This window comes from Rhinopithecus bieti, unplaced genomic scaffold, assembly GCF_001698545.2.
Source record: "Rhinopithecus bieti isolate Rb0 unplaced genomic scaffold, ASM169854v2 scaffold_1304, whole genome shotgun sequence".
NCBI lineage: Eukaryota > Metazoa > Chordata > Mammalia > Primates > Cercopithecidae > Rhinopithecus > Rhinopithecus bieti.
Genome location: NW_016803307.1, coordinates 19,037 through 39,392, shown reverse-complemented (window position 1 = coordinate 39,392; position 20,356 = coordinate 19,037). Strand labels below are relative to the sequence as shown.

General features: G+C 34.9%; 1 protein-coding gene across 9 annotated transcripts in view; it reads left to right on the top strand.

Annotated features, from left to right (window-relative positions):
* The window catches only part of MLIP (muscular LMNA interacting protein), a 268,127-nt gene that overhangs the window by 241,380 nt on the left and 6,391 nt on the right, over window positions 1-20,356 (top strand). For all 9 annotated transcript variants that reach the window (XM_017872818.1, XM_017872849.1, XM_017872833.1 and 6 more), the window contains one exon: window positions 13,404-13,457. In XM_017872818.1, coding sequence (XP_017728307.1) covers window positions 13,404-13,457 — 54 coding nt within the window. The remainder of the gene's footprint in view (window positions 1-13,403; window positions 13,458-20,356) is intronic.

Genomic DNA, 20,356 nt, shown 5'->3' with positions numbered 1-20,356 from the left:
TAAAGTCTAGGAACTCAGGAGTCTGGAAGTTGACGAAACACATTTATTCGTTTCATAAAGATGTATTGAGTATCTGTTATGTGCAAAGCGCCGTGTTTGTGCTGGCCATGCACTGGAAAGCCAGCAGACAGAGACATGGGGGCCTTTTCTAGGTCCTTATTTTCTACATAGGGAAAACAGAAATTAAAGAAGAAAAAAATTCAATACTTACTGGCAACTGTTACAACTGCCATGCAAAAGACATTTGGGCAGGTATGAGTATATATGTCAGAGGTCCTGATCCAGTCTGATGTATCAGGAATGACTTAATGAGAAAATGGTGTTGAATCTGAGGCCTGAAAAGAAGTGAAGGTTGGGGATGGGCTGGGCATTCCAGCTAGAGGAGGGCAGCAAGCATAGACAGAAAGAAAAGGAGCAGGGAAAATTTGAGAAAATGAAAGCAGGCCAGAGCACTGAAGAAGCAACTGGAATCAGAAACTATAATGTGAAGTTAGCAATAATTAAGATTACTAGATAGCTTCCACATTCCCAAGCATAATGAGTTATCTGAACTGGGGAAAAAAAAGCAGTGAGTGAGTTGAGGAGTCACTGAAATTTTATAAGGGACATATTTAGAAAAAGTGGACAACAAGCCGCTTTCTTCACATGCAGCATTTTGTTTAGATTCAAAAACAATCATAAAGTAGGGTTTACTGTTTCTTTTACATATGAAGAAACTGAGGTTCAGAAAGTATAATTTGCACAAAATTTTGCAGAATAGCTTAAAAGCTGATGCTTGATTAATTTTCTTTGAGACACCTCCCTAACATCTATCAATAAAGCAGCATTACCACCTTCACCATCACCACCACCCCGGAATCACGCACAGGCTTCCATTTGGTCAAACATAGCACTACATATGTAAATCAGGTCTAGAACTGACTGTTGGGGCCATCTTACTTCCTTCAGTCTACGGATAAGAAAACTGAAGCCCAAAGATGCAAAGTGACATACCCACGGCCTTGGCATGAGTTACTGGCAGAGCCTGGGTTGATGAATTCCATAATGCTTTTCACATTTCATCTCCAGGCCCCAACATTCTTTTGGCAGAACTGTCCACTTTGCAAAGGTTAGTGGCTAAGAGAACCACTAAACATCGAATACTCTGACAAAATTGTACTGAGGCAGCCACATTTATTGAAAAAAGTAATCTTGAATTTTGGAGGCAAAAACATCCCTCAAACCTCCTCATTAATAATGTTTGTTTATGTTCTACCTGTATGTATGATTAGAAGTCTGTGTGAATAGACCAGGGTAATTTATTTTCAATCATCATAGAAATAAAGAGCTTTGCTCTCAATGCTAAAACTTTTCTGACAAGTTTTAAAGATAATGGAGATTAGATAGCTATTAAGAATGATTTAAAATATAAAATATTTGAGATTGTTGGAATTGGAGAAAGGACTTTATCAAACTTAGAATGGGTTTTTAAAAATGTTTTAAGATTTTTCAGGAAACCGAAACATGTACACTATTTGATGACGCCAAATTGTTTTCAGAATGAATGAATGTGTTTAATACATTCACAAAGAACATTCTGTTCAAAATGACTAAATGCAAATTAATTGAATTTTTAACATTAAAAAATGAATGTCAATGAGCAGATATTTTAAGAGAAGTGATTTTGCAAAATGAAGTATCAATCATTTTTAGCTAAGTTCTCCACTAGAGGGCAAAAAGAGCATTTCAACCGAATACATGCCTTAATGACAGGCTGGAATTTGAAACTGGGCATGTTTCTGGTTATCTAATTGCCAGTCTTAAAGTATACTTAATTTAATCATAAAACAGTTGACTTTTAATTTTTTTTTCCAGGAAACTGAGAGCAATCAATTTCTTATTCATATTTCTCTTTTTGGCTTAATCTTAGTAGCAAGAACACCTGCCCAGAGCTCATGTGTTGTCTGGCATTGGACATGTAGTATCTAGCTGAAATTTTCATTGTAACATTTTAAATAAAATCATTTAAGAAATTAGGAATTTGATAATTGGAAAGAGATGTATTGTTGCACATAGGCAGGATAACATTTTAGTGAAGAAAAGTATACTTTGAGAAACATGATTTTTAAAGCTCTTGTAAAATAACATGCTGGCCTTTGGAATGTACTGACTATGCTTGTGTTTTATGGACACAGAGAAAATAAACTGCCAACCATTTGCACCTTGTTCCGATGGAGGCACTAAGGGATAATGAGCTCTCTGTATTTCACCACACACATCTGCCACCTGTCCCTTCTCCTTCGTGTGATATTTTAAATCAGGTTCCTTAAAGCAGAGCCTGAGACAGGGGTTCAGATATTGGTGATTTGTTGAGGGAGGGTTCTTCAGAAAAGCTTCCTGTAAAGAAAGGAGTGGATTCAAATTGAGAGGGGCAAAGAGCTGAGCAAATGTGGCTTCCGTTCAAGGCCAGTCTTGGCTTAATTCATAGGAAGAAGGTTCTAGAGAATAAATTGCAAAGTTATCCACACCTGATGCAAATGAGCTACCCTTTTATGCCCTTTACCAGTCAGACATTGACTGTGGGCGGTAGGATGGGAGAGAGTCAAGTAACTCAGGGTTAGGACAATAGTCTCAGCTGAGCAAATGCGCAGTAGGAGAAGGCAGCTGTGACCCATGCATTATTAACCCTGAAATAGAATGAAAACCTGGATAGAAGCATTTTATCTTTGCAAATTGAGTTTTAAAAATATATATTTTGTCTACCTTTGAACAAAATTGCTTGTCTAACCTTCTTGAAAAGCTATTATTTGTTTTTTTAAAAAAAGTTTCTTTAGGTTGCATCACATGAAATTGTCATTATTCAATCATTTTTTGCCTACACAAATATCAATTTTATCAGTTTCATATAGTTCAACCTAATTGTCTCATTGCCTTAATGTGTTTTATGATCCTTTTACGTATCCCATGCAACAAAATCTATTTTCACCATGTAATATTTGCATAGCCAAGGAGTCTCTTGTTTTGAAACTTCAGGGCAAAATTTTTCTGTATTGCTTTATCTTGCCTAATGTGACCACTGTTTTACTCCTTTCACCAGAATATGAGCATAAAATTCTTTCAGATTGCTAAATTTGTTGAAGTTTGCCGATGTGTGACTAATGAAAGCACAACTCAGACATTTAACTTACAGCCATCAAGTAATGATACCCATTCGCCTTCATATAAGCCATATGTTCCATAAGTTCTGTGAATCAAATGGAAATCTCCTTTGGGGAACAAGGATATGATTGTGAGGTTGAGCCCTTCTTCAGGTTTTATAAAAATATTTATCTAGTCACCATTAGACATCAAACACTTTCTTAGCTTTATTAAGGCATTCAAATGAAGTGTAAGACCACAACTTGCTTTCAAAGCATTAGAAGTCCAACACTGGAAAATCTTAATATTTTGAGGCTCTATTTTTAGGAATATATGTTTATGATAGTCATATTTTCTGGTTCATTGATTTTATTATCAGTATATAATATCTTTTTTCTGTCCCTTATAGCATTTCTTCTTGAATTCCACTTTTAAGATAATAAAATTACTATTCAAGTTGTAGTTTGGTTCATATTGGAGAGACAAATCTTTTTCCTACTTTGATTTTCAAATTTGTATAACTTTTGTTTGTGTGTATGTCTCTTGTCCAGATATTTTCTGATCTTGATTTTTTTTTTATCTTGAGAGATTTCTCTTCATACCTGAGATTATCTCATTACATAACCTTAATTCTGCCATATTATCACATTTTTCGTAACTTATCTGTTATTTCTGCTTTTCAGTTTTTTATTGGAAAAGTGTAGTTTTAATTTACTAGTTTAAAATGTATTCAACCTTGTTTTGTTGTTGATGGTCCTTAACTTAAGGTCTGTATTCGTATTTATATGCCTGTATCAATATCTGTATCTTCTTTTAGTAAGACAAGTCCATTTGGTCCCTTCCATTGCCTCCCATCATATGGATAGTGTTCAATTCTAGGTGTTTATTTCTGGCATATTATGGTTATAGTTTCTCTCTTTCTTTTTCATAGTAATTCATGGTTTGTTTTGTTTTGTTTTTATGGCAACAGCACACTTAATGAGATTGCTTTATTACCCTTTCTTCCCTTATTTCCTGTAGCATCCTCCTGCGTGTCTTTTCTTTTCTTTAAGTCCTTGACCCAAGAAAGTTTTGAGATAGGTTTTATTTAGCAAATATTCCAAAGCCTTGAATGCCTGAGAATATATTTTAATGATCCCATATTTGAATGACCTTTTAACAGTTTATAAAATCCCAGGTGATATCGAAGGCAAATTTGGCAGTACTATGAGCATTTTTCTTCTAATTCTCAAAAGATCTCACTCTGGGATGGCTGAAACTGACTGATGGTGCAGAGTTTTTTTTAAGGGCTTCTTAGCAATCAGTAAATACCTCACTTATTTTATCGTTTGAAGTTTGAATAAAAAACCATCATAGCTGTTAGTTTGTGGTTCTAGCAAGAACATAGCTGGAAATAAAATAAGACAGATTCTTCAGAAGAAAGATTTTAGACTTCATCAGGTGGCTCAGGAATGGCCACAATCTAAGACCAAGTTAGAGTGCCTGGCAGGACCATACAGTTAGACCACATAGGGCAAGGAGTGGAAGTGGAAGGAAAACACTGGGTGTACTGACAGTTTGAAGGCATTATATATAAAAGAGATGGTAAAAGGGTTAGGAAAAGCTTACATAATTTTAAAGTGTGGTTTGAAACAATGCATAGGAAGGTGTGGGAATGGAGGAATGTGGCCCAATGCCAGGAAGACGTGGCTGGCAGGCACCATATAGAAAGAAATCCTTCTGTTACCTATTGACAAACAGTCCTTAGCTTATCTGCCTGCCCACCAACCACATACCCTTTCCCTCCTCATCCAACTTTCAGCCCCCACATCCTTAGTGATGCTCTTGGGGGTGTACTGTTAGAGGAGAGTGGAATGGGATCTGGTAGGGGGTCTAAGGTGAGAGGGGATGGCTTGACCCTATCACAGTCATACCTATTTCTTTTCTTAAATACTCTTCCAAATCCTTGCAACACATCGATTGACATCTGTTGATATTACACCTGGGATCTGGGATAGATTTCCTGCAACTTAGAGGTAACTGGTAGCAAATTAGGAAGACCTTGGATGTGAATAAGGCAGGGATTCCAAAATATTTTCCAATATATATTAATAATATATATTAATAATCCAATAAATATTCCAAAAATATTTATGAAGAGTATTAATACATAGCTGTTTATATTCGATGTTATGTCACACTGGAATAAAAGGTACAATACGCCTTATAATCTATAGAAGACAAAAAAATGGAGAGAGAAAAATATTCCACCAATATTTTACTTTGTGAAGAAATAGGCATTTCATTTATGATTGTACTAGACTGGTATGATATTGAAAACAATTGAAAATGATGTTTTGCCTGTGGTGCTAAGTAACGAAGTGTTCTCTTAAAGGATAGACAAAAAGAACAACAAATATGCTTCCTTGTCAATTCCAATTTCAACTTCTGGGATTTGTTTTGAGACCTAAAATGGTGTTGGAATACACGTTTTACTCTGTTTTCATTATAACCTGGGAGCTGTGCACTGAAAAAAGTGAATGGTGTAGTTAATCCCCTTAGGGAAGTGGTTTTCTAGTTGAGAAGGAAACAAGTCTAGATGAAAAATGTAAGTCAACAATAGGATGTGGTATTTGTTTTTAAACAGACTGGATATACAATAATGGACAGACAAAAATTCCCTTACACTGCTGTCTAGAAAGTGGTGTTTGGAAGAAGAAATTCTAACATGTCCTAAGTCTTTATCTCTCGGGATGGAAGAGGAAAGGCCAAGAATTAAAATAGTATAATTTCGGAATTTTCAGCTATATTTCAGATCCATTACAAAGATCAGGACAGAAAATTCCTATGTTGTCTTATTAGTATTCTTAGAATTGAGACTCCAATATAACAATATTAATGCCCAACATTCAGCAGTGAGTGTTTGGTGGGCTTATGAAACAATTACCATGTATTTCAATAGAATATATCAACTAACATTATTATCAAGTGAACATATAATAACCAAGGGAATACAAAAAAGAATGTTGTGAACTTAATAGTTTGTAACAGTTCATACAAGGAATAAATGAACAGAACTAAGAACCAACATTAAGGATTCCGGTTAAGGTTGGGGAGTTCATTTTACTATCCCCATCGGCATAACTTCTACCTCAGCTATGGCTCGGTGCAGGAGATGCCGTAAAGAAGACCTTTATTTCTGAGATAGCATCATTTATTAATCAGTAGATTTTTTGCTTAAGCATCATGGAACCAATGAATTATCCAAGTAAAAGAGGAACTGAAACTCATCTATTTAGGGCCCAGACTTTAAAGATGAAAAAACTAAAGCCCAGACACAAAGTGATTTTCCCCATGTCACAAAGAGAATTAATTAGATCGAAAAACTTGGGAACCTTTGGGCATCGCCACAAATAGATGCTCTACTTTTAAATTCTAAAAGTAAATATTTAAATCCTAAAAATAAATATTAATAAATGTTGTAATAAATTTTTTGTATTTGGCCTAATACAGCTTAAATCTTTAAGACATATAGCCAATTCTTTTTCTGATATGAGAGGCATATTTCTAACTATCATAGAGAGGAGCTTTCTCCACGTAGCAAGTATTATGAACTGGTCTCAATAAAGAAAAAACTCAGAGCATTTCCTATGTTTTATTCCAGGGTATAGAACTGTGAGCAGTAAAACCAATCAACTAGTGTTTGGTGCACAACTGCTAGAATATGATGAGACCTATTCTCAAGCAGCTTGCCATCTTTTGGGGAAATGAGGAAAACATATATATATATGTTTATATATATGTTTATATATGTGTTTATATGTTATATATATGTTATATATATGTTTATAAAAGTAAATACATTTATTTACTTTTATTTTAAGTTTGGGGGTCCATGTGCAGGTTTGTTACATAAGTAAATGTATTTTAAGGAGATTTTTCATACAGATTATTTCCTCAGCCAGGTACTAAGCCTAGTATTCTTTAGTTGTTTCTCTTGCCTGTCTCCATCCTCCCACCCTCCACCTTCTGATAGGCCCTAGTGTTTGTTCCCCTTCATGTGTCCATGTGCCCTCATCATTTAGTTCCCACTTACAAGTGAGAACATGCAGTATTTGGTTGTCTGTTCCTGTGTTAGCTCACTAAGGATGATGCGGCCAACAATCACATGATAAAAAGCCCAGCATCACTGATCATTAGAGAACTGCAAATCAAAACCACAATGAGATACCATCTCACACCAGTCAGAATGGGTATTAGTAAAAAGTCAAAAAATAATAGATGCTGGCAAGGTTGTGGAGAAAAAGAAACACTTATACATTGTTGGTGGGAGTGCAAATTAGTTCAACCACGTGGAAGACAGTGTAGAGATTTCTCAAAGACCTAGAGGCAGAAATACCTTTAGACCCAGCAACCTCATTACTGGGTATATACCCAAAGGAATATAAATCGTTCTATTATAAAGACATATGCATGTGTATGTTCACTGCAGCACTATTCACAATGGCAAAGACGTGGAATTAACCCAAATGTCCATCAGTGATAGACTGGATGAAGAAAATTTGGTACATATACATCATGGAATACTACGCAGTCATAACAAGGAATGAGATCATGTACTTTGCAGGAAAACTTACATTTAATAGTGTTCATTCATTTAATAAGCATTTTCAAGGGCTTACAGATGACACTGAAGTGAAGTTGATGCGTACAAATTCCTCGCAGTAATTCTCTATCCTCCATTTCTGACATCGCTCTCTCACTCATTTTATCCATCCACTAGAATTTTCTCCCTGTTTTTCAATCATCCCAATTGTGAGTAATTCCTCTCAGCAACTAATTCCATATGCACTCATCATGCTTCTTATTCCTATGAGGTAGCATCCCTGAAATTTCAGCCTCTGGGAAAAATATGCCTTCATCCTTTTAGTTTAGGTTAGATTCATCTATTATGAACCCTGATAAGACTCAGTACTTTTACTTCCTAACATATTATTTTGTGTTTGTACCTATATATTCCTGATTATATAATTACTATCTGTCTCTCCTGCTAGACTGTAGTCTTCAAGGCAGGTGACAATGTCTGTTCACTGATTGTGACATCCCTAACATCTAGCCAAGTGCCTGACCTATTAGCAGGTACTTAATAATCAGATATGTGGTAAATGATCTAACTATACAACTCCAATGTATCAGAATTGATTAGGACATTTTGAATATAGCTAATTTTAGTTGTAAATAGATAAATATTTGAAACAAATTCATTTCATCAATTCATACAAAGATATTGGCAATGGCTTTACTATTCAACCTGTGGTAGCATCAGCACCAGCTGGCAGCCTGTCAGAAATGCAGAATCCCAGGCCCCTCTCCACACTTACCCTGCCAGAATCTGAAATTTACAAAATTTCCTGGGTTCCTCTAGCGCATTGTGATATGCTGTAAATCAGGGATTAAAAACACAAATACTTTATTGGGCTAGGCATATCTCCAAAGTGAAGGAAACAAATATATAATGTATATAATGATAATAAATATAACCTATAACATATTATCAAGATATGTATATAATCATGATTATGTACATAATCACGATAATAGGTAACCCCTGACCTTTGGCCTCCTCATAGGAGTGGTGGGGACTGTATTTACATGGAGATCTTTAGCTTCATCTAAAAGGCACAAGCTACTGTCCAGAGTCACAAAACTGCAAGGTTAGTGTTGGAAGATCTTTGAACAGTTCAAGAGAAACCAGAAATACAAACCTGCATGTATAATCTTTGGACTTAGACACTGATAACTAAATTTAATTCTTTTTTAAAAAAAAGAAATATGAGGATCAAATAGAACTCCCCTGTGTGATAATTCTACTTGAAGGATCTTCAGTTTTCAAAATCTCATACAAAGAAGCATATCTTTTAGGCATTCAGTTAATACTTCCTAAGGCTTCACTAATTCAGAATTCTTTAATTTTACAAGTCAGGAAACTGTTTCTTTTCTTTAGCCATCTAATTCTCCCTTTCTCTTATTAATTTATTTATTCAATACTCATTCAGTGTCTACTCTGTGCTGGTTGGGTCCTATGCTAAGTACAGAACAACTAACAATAAGTTAGTTTTAGTTATAATCTATGACTTCCAATGGCATCTAGTCTCGTAATGACAACATTATACTTATGAAACAGATTTGATGTGGGTATTGCTACAATAATTTGTAATGTCTGCTTTTGAGGGATAGTATTGAGAAGGTTATGCTCGATCTTAGTAGTTCACAAATCTAAGTGGAGAGACAGAAGCAGAAGGTACAGATGACTGAAGACAAATGGTGTGAAGGAGGTTGACAAGAGGATGTAGTTGAACACAAAAGCAATCCCAAAGAAGTGAATTCTGGATGGAATGTATGGCACCCATGGTGATTTTAAAATGTTAAGACTTCCTGTAACACTCCCTCAGCTTCATAATTTCTGGCACTACAGAAAACATACTTTATCTCCACTCAAGAAGGGAGAATTGTTTCACAAAAGCTAAAGCTCTGAACTCCATTTCTTGTGTACATTAAAGACTTAATTGACTGATTTAACCACATTTTGCATATTTTTTTCTAGTTGTTACATTCTCATTTCTTCAGTTGGTCTGAGGGGATTTTATCTCTTTGGGGGTATAGTTTATATTTCCTCGGGAGAGGCAGTGATATTTTTGAGAAAGCCCCACACTGGTAACAAACTCTTCACAAGGCTTTATGTTAGTTTGGTGGCAGCTGTGACCAAAAGTGTAAAAAATATCAACTGAACATTTTATTCAAATGTGTTTTTCCAACAGTGGTGAGGGAACAAAGGTTGAGTTAATCTGTTATACAATATCTAGGACAGGATTTTCTATCCAGGATAAAAGTATGCTTTGTCTCATTTCACTTGAACTTCCCATTTCATTCATCTTTCCATGCTGAATAATGCTCTGATGCTAATATTAGTAACTTTTTAGTTATTTTTTTCTTTGAGGAAACATAATAGTTTGTTTTCCATGTCATTTACCATCAAGTATGCCATCTTGGATGACTCTCTGCCCTGTAATATTCATCTACTCTCTGCATAGCAAGCCATTCACCTACATAGAACTAGTTTTTTTTTTTTTTTTTCATGGTGTGTTGCTCTGTTGCCCAGGTTGGGGTGCGGTGGCACGATCTTGGCTCACTGCAACCTCCGTCTCCCGGGTTCAAGCAATTCTCCTGCCTCAGCCTCCTGAGTAGCTGGGATTACAGACACACACCACCATGCCCAGCTAATTTTTGTATTTTTAGTGGAGACACAGTTTTACCATGTTGGCCAGGCTGGTCTCAAACTCCTGATCTTGTGATAAACCCGCCTAGGCCTCCCAAACTGTTGGGGTTACAGGTGTGAGCCACCACGCCCAGCCAGGACTTGTTTTAATGCTTAGTTTCACTGTTTCCATTCTGACTGGCAAAATTTTCATACTATGTGTTATTGTCCTCCCCATTTGACATCTCTAGTCCTCATGCATTACAAAGTCTCTGCATTCGGCAGAGGTTTTAGCATTCAATATTTCTCTCTGTTCCCAGTTTTTCTTCCTTAATCAACAAAATAGCAGCATATCTACCTTCCGCTTCTTTGTTCATTCTAGAAAGTAGGAAGGCTAGAGTTACCCAGAAAACTTGAGTCAATTGTATTTTCTGAGATGATATTTTTAATAAATTCTTCTTTTTTTCTTCTCTCTCTCCCTCCCACCCTCCCTCCCTCCCTTCCTTCCTTCTCTCCCTCGCTCCCTCCCTCCCCTCCCCACTTTCCTGCCCTGCTGCCATATCTCTCATGCATTATTTAAATATCTTCCAATCCACGTATTTTCATATTTTGCACATCAGCCACAGTGACTTTTTTTAAATGAGAAATCTGACCACATGACCACACATGTCCCCAACTTAAAGTACTTGAATGACTTCTCACTGCCTAAGAAAATTAAGCTCAGACTCCTCATCTGACATATAAGATCCATCATACTGTGTCTCTTGTGTGGCCTTTCATAGCTATACCAGCCACCCCTGAGATTCTGCTGGTCTCTGAATGGGACCCACTTGACTTTAGTGTCTGGCTTTTCCCTTTGCTAAATGTCATACTCCATTCCCTTCCCCTGCCTCTCTGTCTTCCCCACTTCTTTTTCCTGCATATCTTCCCACAGGCATATTGCCACATCACACTTGCTTTGAGAGCACAGTCTCTTCACCTCTCAGGCTAGATTCCAGCATGGGTGTTCCACTTACTAGTTTTGGGCCTTGAACAACTTATCCTACTTCTCAGTGATTTCATTTCCTCATCTGTGAAACAGGATATTACCAGTGCTCACCTTACCAGGTTGTTGTGAAAACTAAACGAACAAACCCATATAAAGAATTTATTATGTGAGTATGTAATAAATTATGACTAAATCCATAACTCTTCACAACACAATAATATCACATTTTTAGTCAGCTTAAGAATACTAAAAAGGCAAACCTTTTGTGATGAAAGATCATAAGCAAAAGAAAGCATTCCAAAGCTAAATATAAATGATTTGAGGATTACCAGTTAATTAGAATCATTTTCTGTTCTCTTTCATTGACTAGGATAATCAACATATAGTTTTTGAAATTCAAGATTAAAATAAAATGGATTAAAATTACTGAATACCTGTATTGGAAAGGAAGAATAGAATATAACAGTAGGCATCACATAATTACTCAATTGCTTTTCTAATCTCAGTTGAATGCTTTATTGGGATATTACCAAGATTTTAAAATTTCAAGATGATTCTTCTTTTCTGTTTTAGGAGATTAGGAGGTCGGACATTTGACATTGTACAAACTCTGATGATTCATATAGATATTGTACTACTTAACCTAGGTATACCAATGACTGTGCTATTTCCAGGATAAATCACTTGAGTTTGAAGTTTGAAGCAGTACCTAGAGTCTGATCCTAAGCCATACTTAGGATCTCAGGAGACTCTGATGAACAGGAAAAAGTAGGTGCTTCCAGCTGCTTTCTGGAATGCTATTTAGATTTCTAGTTGGCTCTAGGGCCAGATCATGCTTCTATTTAAAGCAATGGTCTCAGGCAGCTAGGAGTCCTGTTGCTATGATACCCAAAGGATTTTATAGTTGGGAATACAATGTAAGGGCTTGGATTTGGTGAAGCTATAACTTTAAACAAAAATTGGTTCCATTCTTGAATATCTGTTAGAACGAAGGCAAACCTGAGGAAATGTCAGGTGGAGACCTCCTTACCCTCCCTAGCAGCCACAGTTAAGAGTCTTCCCCAGGGCAGGCTAAATTACTGGCCTCCTCCAAATTGTTCTAGGGGATTAAGAGCTGGTCTCTGTCCATAGACTTTTTGCCCAAAGCAAGACCCTGTTGAAAGTGAAAGGGGTCCAATCATTTCAACAACCCTGGTTTGCCCAGAATGATGACAGAAATAAGAAATGTTACTGTCAAACTGGATCTGTGGTTATTCTAAAGCTGGAATTAGGATAAATGGTTAATACCAAAAGAGGGTAAAGAGATTTCATTACAAATGTTTGCTCTCCCCTTCTCTTTGTGTGTGTCTCTTAGTTTGTCTCTCTCTTTCTTGCATATTGATGACATTCTTCTATCTTATGAAGTTTACATGTAGCTCTCAGAAGACCCATGCAGTAATAAAAATTCCCACATAAAAAGAGAACTTCACTTCTGTTAAAAGTGTCACTATGATATAAGTTACATTATAATAACATCACCCGGTGAGATTGCAATGTTTATGAAGTTCGTGTGTATTGAGATTATTAATACTCACAATAAAGCACAATATTTTACATTTCCAGTAAGTACTGTCTATAGATGCATCTACATTTACTGTGGGTCTGAACATGATTTGTTGCTGTTGCTTTGGAGCTTTTCAATTAGAGGCCTATATGTGAGGGGTGAAACATAAATTTAACTTTGTTTCCTCTCTGTGAAATCTGTTAGTGCATTTTGACAGTTCCTTCATTAGATACATAATTAATGAGGGCCTATGCTATATGCTAAGCACTGTTAGAGTTGATGTGTGACACAAAAATAAATAAGATGTGGTCTTATACTGAAAGTGCTCACTCTCTGCCAAAATATCTTCCTTTGTCTTTTAGTGACAATTGAATCTTAATGTTTATACTTGGTAGAATCCACTATTATCTGCAATAAAATATTTATGTCATTGTCAATCTATTTAAACGAAATTTGTTAACTTTTTTTTTTTTTTTATCACTTCTACCCCTGATCATATCCTGGGCATCTTTTCTGTGAAGCTGAGTCATCCAATGACGGCTATTCCTGAACATGAAGCTCTTGATTCCAAAGAGGTAAATGTAAGATAGGACTGGACATCTAGTTATCCATTTCTGTGTGATTGTAGAAATAAACCAATCTAATTTTTTTAATGTTAACAAAATTGTGCTTTTATAAAAAAAGCAAGAATTATTACTAACTGTTCCACTCTGTCGGTCAGAAGGATTTGATAGTGAAATAAATAAATTCTTGCTGACTCTCAATGTAGAAGTTAGCACTAGAGTTCCCTGTGTGTGATACCTGGACCAACAAATCAACTCCTGCCTCGAGTGTCTGTCTTTGTGATTCCCTTTTTGGGTTCATATGTGAAATCACTGTTATCTTCTTTCTCTAGAGGGTAATGGATGTCCCATAATCCATATGGTGTGTTTTCAGGGTCAGACTCACAGTATCTCATGGTATCTCAGTTTCAGTTCATAGGAAGGTGAGTGCTAGACTTACCGAGCACAACCAACCCCACCTTCCCCAAGTGAATTTTATATATGGCATGCAGCTTTTAGACAAAGGCATATCAGCTCAATCGAAGCCTCTACATTTCATGTAAATGTTTATCTATTTTAATGTTTTGAGCTGATAAGTAAAAAGTAAGTTCAAACAACCTTCTTTTTTTAAAAAAAAAAAAATGCTATACCATAGAAACAAAGGCAAAAATTCTGTAAAGACATGTTTTCTTCATGGTTTGCTTTTGTATTCATCAAGAGCAAGACTAACTGAATGGTGTTTTCTTCTTCTACATCCCCTCAGATAAAGTGGAAAATGGGAGAAAAAAAGTGATTTTTATTTAAAAAACTTATCTCTGAGAAGGGACTGGGTGAGCTCATACATTCATTTAAAATACCCTTACAAAAGAAGTATGCTTAATTTTGCAGCCTCCAAGTTTAGGAAGAAACAAGCATAACATAAAAGAGAAGTAAGAATAATAAAATTCCACGTATAATTTGAATTTTCTTTTCCAAGCCGTATTTTCCATAATTTAAGGCGTATTATCTACTTTTCCTAAATTGGCATCCTTATTTCTGCAAATTTAAAAAGCTCTGTCATAATATAAGACTGATGTGACTTTTGGCTGTAGCATTAGTCATTAAAATATAAAATTGTGTTATAAATAGGTATGCATTTATATCATTGACCGCATCTCTGGTTACTTTTTAAGACAATATTGTAAAAATAGGATTATTAGTTTTATGAATATGAACATATGGAAGACTCTCAACACATGTAGCCAAATTGCTGTTCTGGAAAGTTGTAGTAATTCACCCTATGAGGAGTGCGTTCTAATAATATCTGCCTCCATGCAGTCTTGGCAGCATTGAGAATTACTATAATTCCCAATCTATTGAGAGGTTACTATACATTACAAACAGTGTTATGCACTTTGTTTTACTTAATTTTCATAAAACATTCCTAAGTTAAGTACTATTATTATCTTTTTTAGAGATGAAGAAACTAAAGCTGCAGGAACTTAATCTATTGCCTAAAGTCAAATAGCTACGAAGTGTCTCTACAATCAGAAATTGAATCCAAATCTGACAGCCTGCAGTCTGTGCCTCTTGAGCACTCTATTATTCTCTGTCTAGTGTCTAAATTAATCTAAATTAGGATTTTAATTTATATAAAATATTTATCCAAATTTCTCTATTTTAATTTATATTTCTATCTATATGATCTAATTCTTTCTCTTTTAAAATCACCTTTTAAAATACTTATCAAATTAAAAGGGAAAGTTACTTTTTAATATTAACTTGCATGTTAAAATTCTGTATTTCTTACTATTTTTGTCTTTATTTTTTATCTATTTTGTTTTTGCACTATCTTATGCATTTATTGGTATGGTGATATATTTTTGTTGAGTAGTAAACTCCCTTTTTATATATTAAAGTTAATAACTTTTTGTCAAATGTGTTAGCTCTTTCAGTATGATGGTGACAAATTGTATAATAGTGAAAATTTAGAAAAATATATATGTTCAGAAATATAAGAATGATTAAATAAATTTTGCACATTTCAGATGAATATAAAAAATAGGAAACTTTGTATTTCTTTCAAATACAATAATTTTGGTTCAAGTTCACATAGGCTATATCTACACAATAAGAGTGTTTCTACACAAAAAAAGAGAAAATCAATTGGTTATTAAATTATAAAAACAGTCAGTTCAGATAACAAATTGAGAACTACTGAATGTTAGGTAATGGAAAAGCCTTTGTGAGCCAAAGAGAATGGTATAGATGTAGTATTTGCATTTTTTTCACACCAATTATCACAACCCTGGAGACAAAACTTAAAATTAAGATAGTGGATAAGATTGCCATAAAATGATTTTGATTCAGGTTTGGAATATATGAAAAATGTCATTTAGAGTTTGAACTTTAACTTTGTGAGAGAAGACTCTCAACACATGTAGCCAAATTGCTGTTCTGGAAAATTGTAGTAGTTTACCCTATGAGGAGTGTGTTCTGATAATATCTGCCTCCATGCAGTCTTGGCAGCATTAAGAATTATTATAATTCCCAATCTATTGAGAGGTTACTATGCATTACAAACAGTGTTATGCACTTTGTTTTACTTAATTTTCATAAAACATTCTTAAGTACTATTGTTATTCTTTTTAGAGATGAGGAAACTAAAGCTGCAGGAACTTAATCTATTGCCTAAAGTCAAATAGCTAGGATGTTTAACTTTGTGAGGGATAATCGTAAAAAAATGTAAATAATTAAGCAAAAGGCCATTTTGTGCTTCCAGTGTGCTGTATTTCACTTCTTAGTAATATTGGCACATTTTGGAGCAATTTATCAACTTTTTACAACTTCTTATGATATGTGGTCAGACTCGTATTGACCCGGATATTTTCCCCAAATCTTTTCTCTGTTATTTATTTACCTTCAACCACAACCAAGAAACATCAGTTTTATAAAGCAATTCTGTTCTTATGAGTATATGACCTAAAGGAATAAACCATTTCAGTTACAAACACAGTGCAAATCAAGAATTATGGAAGAGCCCTTGATGGTATCTCAGAATTTTCCCCTTGGTTTTTCTTTCATTTCCTAAAGACATTAGTTTGTCTTGCTTGCTACCAGATTGTCATTTCTTGAATCAACTCAGGCTATTTGTAGATACTACCTTTTTAAAATTAACTCAGTAATTCATTTAAATACAAACAGATGTTAGATATATCTGATTTGATTTACCCATCATTTTTATAACTCACATCATTTCTAAAGTTCATTTAAAAGGAACGAACTCAAAAAACAAACAAACAAAAAAACAATTCCACTTATCATCTAGCTCAGTGGTTCTCAACCCGGGCTGAACATTACAATCACCTGTAATTGACTTTTGAAACACACCAATGACAAATATATTTGCTTGTCATATGACAGGGATCCACTCCAGACAAATTAATAAATCAAGAAACTTTACAGGTTACAAAGGTATTGGTATATTTTAAAATCTCTTCAGATTATTCAAATATGCACTAAAGGTTGAGATCTTCAAATTATAGCTCCTTCATTGGCAGTCTAAGAAGGCCAATCAAATAAATCGGTCATTCAACCTTGAAAACACAAAATAGAAAGTAAAAGTAGGAGGATCATAAAAGAATATGTTCCAGTGAATGATTTCAATTGCTAAAAACTTGGGTGACAACAAATTCCTGTCCAGTGGCTTAAAGGAATAACATGTGCTTTAATTTGTGGTAGATTAATTTTAAGAGATCTGTTCTATGTTGAGATTCACTGTAATTTCATTAGCAAAATTTAATACTTTATTTTTGTTTGCCTTCACATTCCATACAAGGTTTGGAAATTGCTTAGGATGGGGCTGACATAGTATTTGGTGCAAGCTGAGTCTGGAGGCTTAGTGCATTCCAAACAATGTTTTATTTGTACTTTATATGACACTTAAAATACATGGTCACTGATGAACCTCCATATAAGCAGATGAGATCTGTAAATAATTGATTTGACCATTGTGTTATCTAACTGATTTTCAAAGAAGAATACTTTCAGAGATTTTTACTGTTCACACCAGTGCAGTAATTTCTAAGTAAGTGAATATTTAACACCCTACAGGCAGAGCATACTTGTTGACTAAGATAAATGATTTCTGAGTTGAGTTACTTAGGAGAAAATTAAATTCTAGTAGTGACAATTTTTTTTTATTGTATTTCTCATCTTGTGAGTTCAGCAACTCTTTTATCCACAACAACTCCATAACCTGCTTCTCCTTCTGCAGACGTATTTGTGAATGTCATACTGCAGAATGAGATATAAACAGACTGCCCCTCTTTGTATTACCTGCTACATACAGCCCTATGACTCCTGCATTTTATTTTCAAATTGAAGATCAATTGATTTCCCAAAACATGATTAGATTCATTTGGTTCTGACCTTTCAGGTTCATTTGTTATTAACACAACTTGAGAGCTAATCATTCACTAGCTGCCCATAAAACACATACTAGGCAAATTCCTGTGTTTTCTTATTCCTTCTCTTTGCAGATTTTTGATAAACATTTAAGGGTTTACAAGATAGCAATTCTGTTAGCGAGGTGACTATCACTGATTTGCCACTTTGGTGGTATATAAGCTTTCTGAGTTTGTTTTATTTTGAATTTCAGAACCGCCACTGATGTCTAAGGTTCTAATAGTATAAAGCAGCCATCCCATTCCTCTGACTTTATTCTCCGGGTGAGAACATAGAAAAGAGAAAATAAATTACTTGCCCGTGGAAGACACTCTCATTTTCTGGTTTGATTTAAGGGTAAAAATAAAATTATCAAGAGAAAAAGGCCCACTCTCTTCTTTTCAGGCAATTTTCCAAAACATTATTTCTCAAAATGAAGCTTTGATACATCTTGGATTGCTGAGAGTTGAAGGTTGTAATCTCAGGCGAGAATTTGGAATCTGGATATTATTACCAGTTGATTAAAAGAAGATTCCTATGCATTGTTACACAAATGGCTACAGGGCCAGGGTAACTTTGTCTTGTAAAAATAAAGACACCTGATACAGGTACCTGAGTAGATAGCCACCTTTCCCAGGCATCAGGTGGTCAGGGAAATAATAAAGGAAAGGATATTCCTACATCCAGATTTGGTAGCAATGGATACATCAAAATGACTTTCTTGTGTTGTAAGCCTCCAACCTGTGTTGAGGAAATGTAATTTAAAAACAAAACAAAACAAAACCTTTCTGCTAACCCAGAAGTTCCCTTCACAAGGGTAGTAGAGAAATAAAACCCTTTTTGTTATTGAATAAACATTGAACCAGAATGTGATGTGCATCATAGGCAATCTGCTAAGAGATTGCAGAGACAAGAAGAAATCTCAGACTTCATATCACCAAGGAGATAGACCCCATTACATACATATTCTCAAGATCAACAATAGTTAAGTGGGTCCTTAAGTAAGAAAAATGAAAGCATCATTAATTATACATAGTTCATCCTAAATTCACCTGGAATTTGGGATGACAATCTGTGTCTGGCTTTACACAAGGCAAAGTAAACTTCGCATATCTTTACGACATGGGGTCGTTTTATAACTTTGAGCCAGGCTTGAACTAAAGTTAGAGTCTTACCCTCCCTGGAAACTGGCAGATAGGGATGCTGTCTTTCTTGACTGTTTACATTTAAAGGAAATGGTTCTCAAGTCCTTGAAAGAAACTTTTCAGGGCCTGATAAAAGGCCCACCTGTTTTCAAAAGAACTTATATACATTTCAAAGAGAGGAGAAAGTACTTACAATGATGAGTTTTCTAAAGTAAATGCTTTAAGAAAAGAAGGGAGAGGGAAATCTCTCCCGTTATGCTCAGCAGCAAGAATTAAGCCTTTCTTTTTGAATTTCCAATTGTTCTTATACTTGGTTGGCAAGAACCAGAATTAAAATCAGGGAGAGTCTGGCTCTGAAGTAGCCAATAAAAGAAACAGCTCTCATTTATTTTCATTTCTAGAAACTCAGTTAAATCTACTATAGACGTGGTTGTTTGACTATTTTGGGGTCTCTCCTTCAAAGTCATCTCAATAGATTCAAGTTAGGTTTGATACTGCAGTGAGTCATTGTCAAGTTGAGCAGAAGTCAGGAACTAAAAGGACCTACGACTCCTCTGTGTGGTAGCTTGGGAAGACTATTTCTAGTTTCCAAGAGAAACAAACAAAACAATAAGATCAGGGTTAATAATTATTTGGAACTCACATCATCCAGCCATCACATGATTTTGACCCCAGATTCAACATTGTACTCTCTAGAATCCATTGTACCTGCATCCTTTATCTATGAGGTTGCCTTTATAGGACCTTAATTACTGAACGTTTTATACCTTCTGGCTTATGGATAATAAACTCTGATACCAGATTTTGTCTTTTTTTCAACAATTATGTAACAATTTTGTTACATAAATGCACAAAACATTTGAAATCTTTCAGGAAAAAAATGAACATGCAGCATTTAATCATATTATGATACACATTTCTTGGAAATGGCTTTTCGTTCTCAATACATGCATCCTGATTTCATATTCACAAGAACACATATGTAGGTTATTTTGTTTTCATTTTGCAGTAAAGAATATGCATATTTGGTTTTGCATTTAATGGGAATGAAAAAGCAACTCACACAGCACATTCCTTTAAAAAATGCTTTCTGTAACATTGGCTTAATGTTTCACAAGAATATATTACTTATTACCCACAGTTAACTCTGAATTAAAAAAAAAAAAAGATTTTGAGTTTGACTGTGTTCCAGGATTATGACTTCCAAAGCAGCTTAAGTTCTTTCTTACTTATATTTTCTTATATCCAAAATAAGTGTGTTGTTTCATTGGCAATATAATAAAATACTGAGCCTTAACTGCCAGGGTGCTAGTTTGAAAATAGAATTGATGTATTTGTTGATGATTCTCATTTTCTTACATG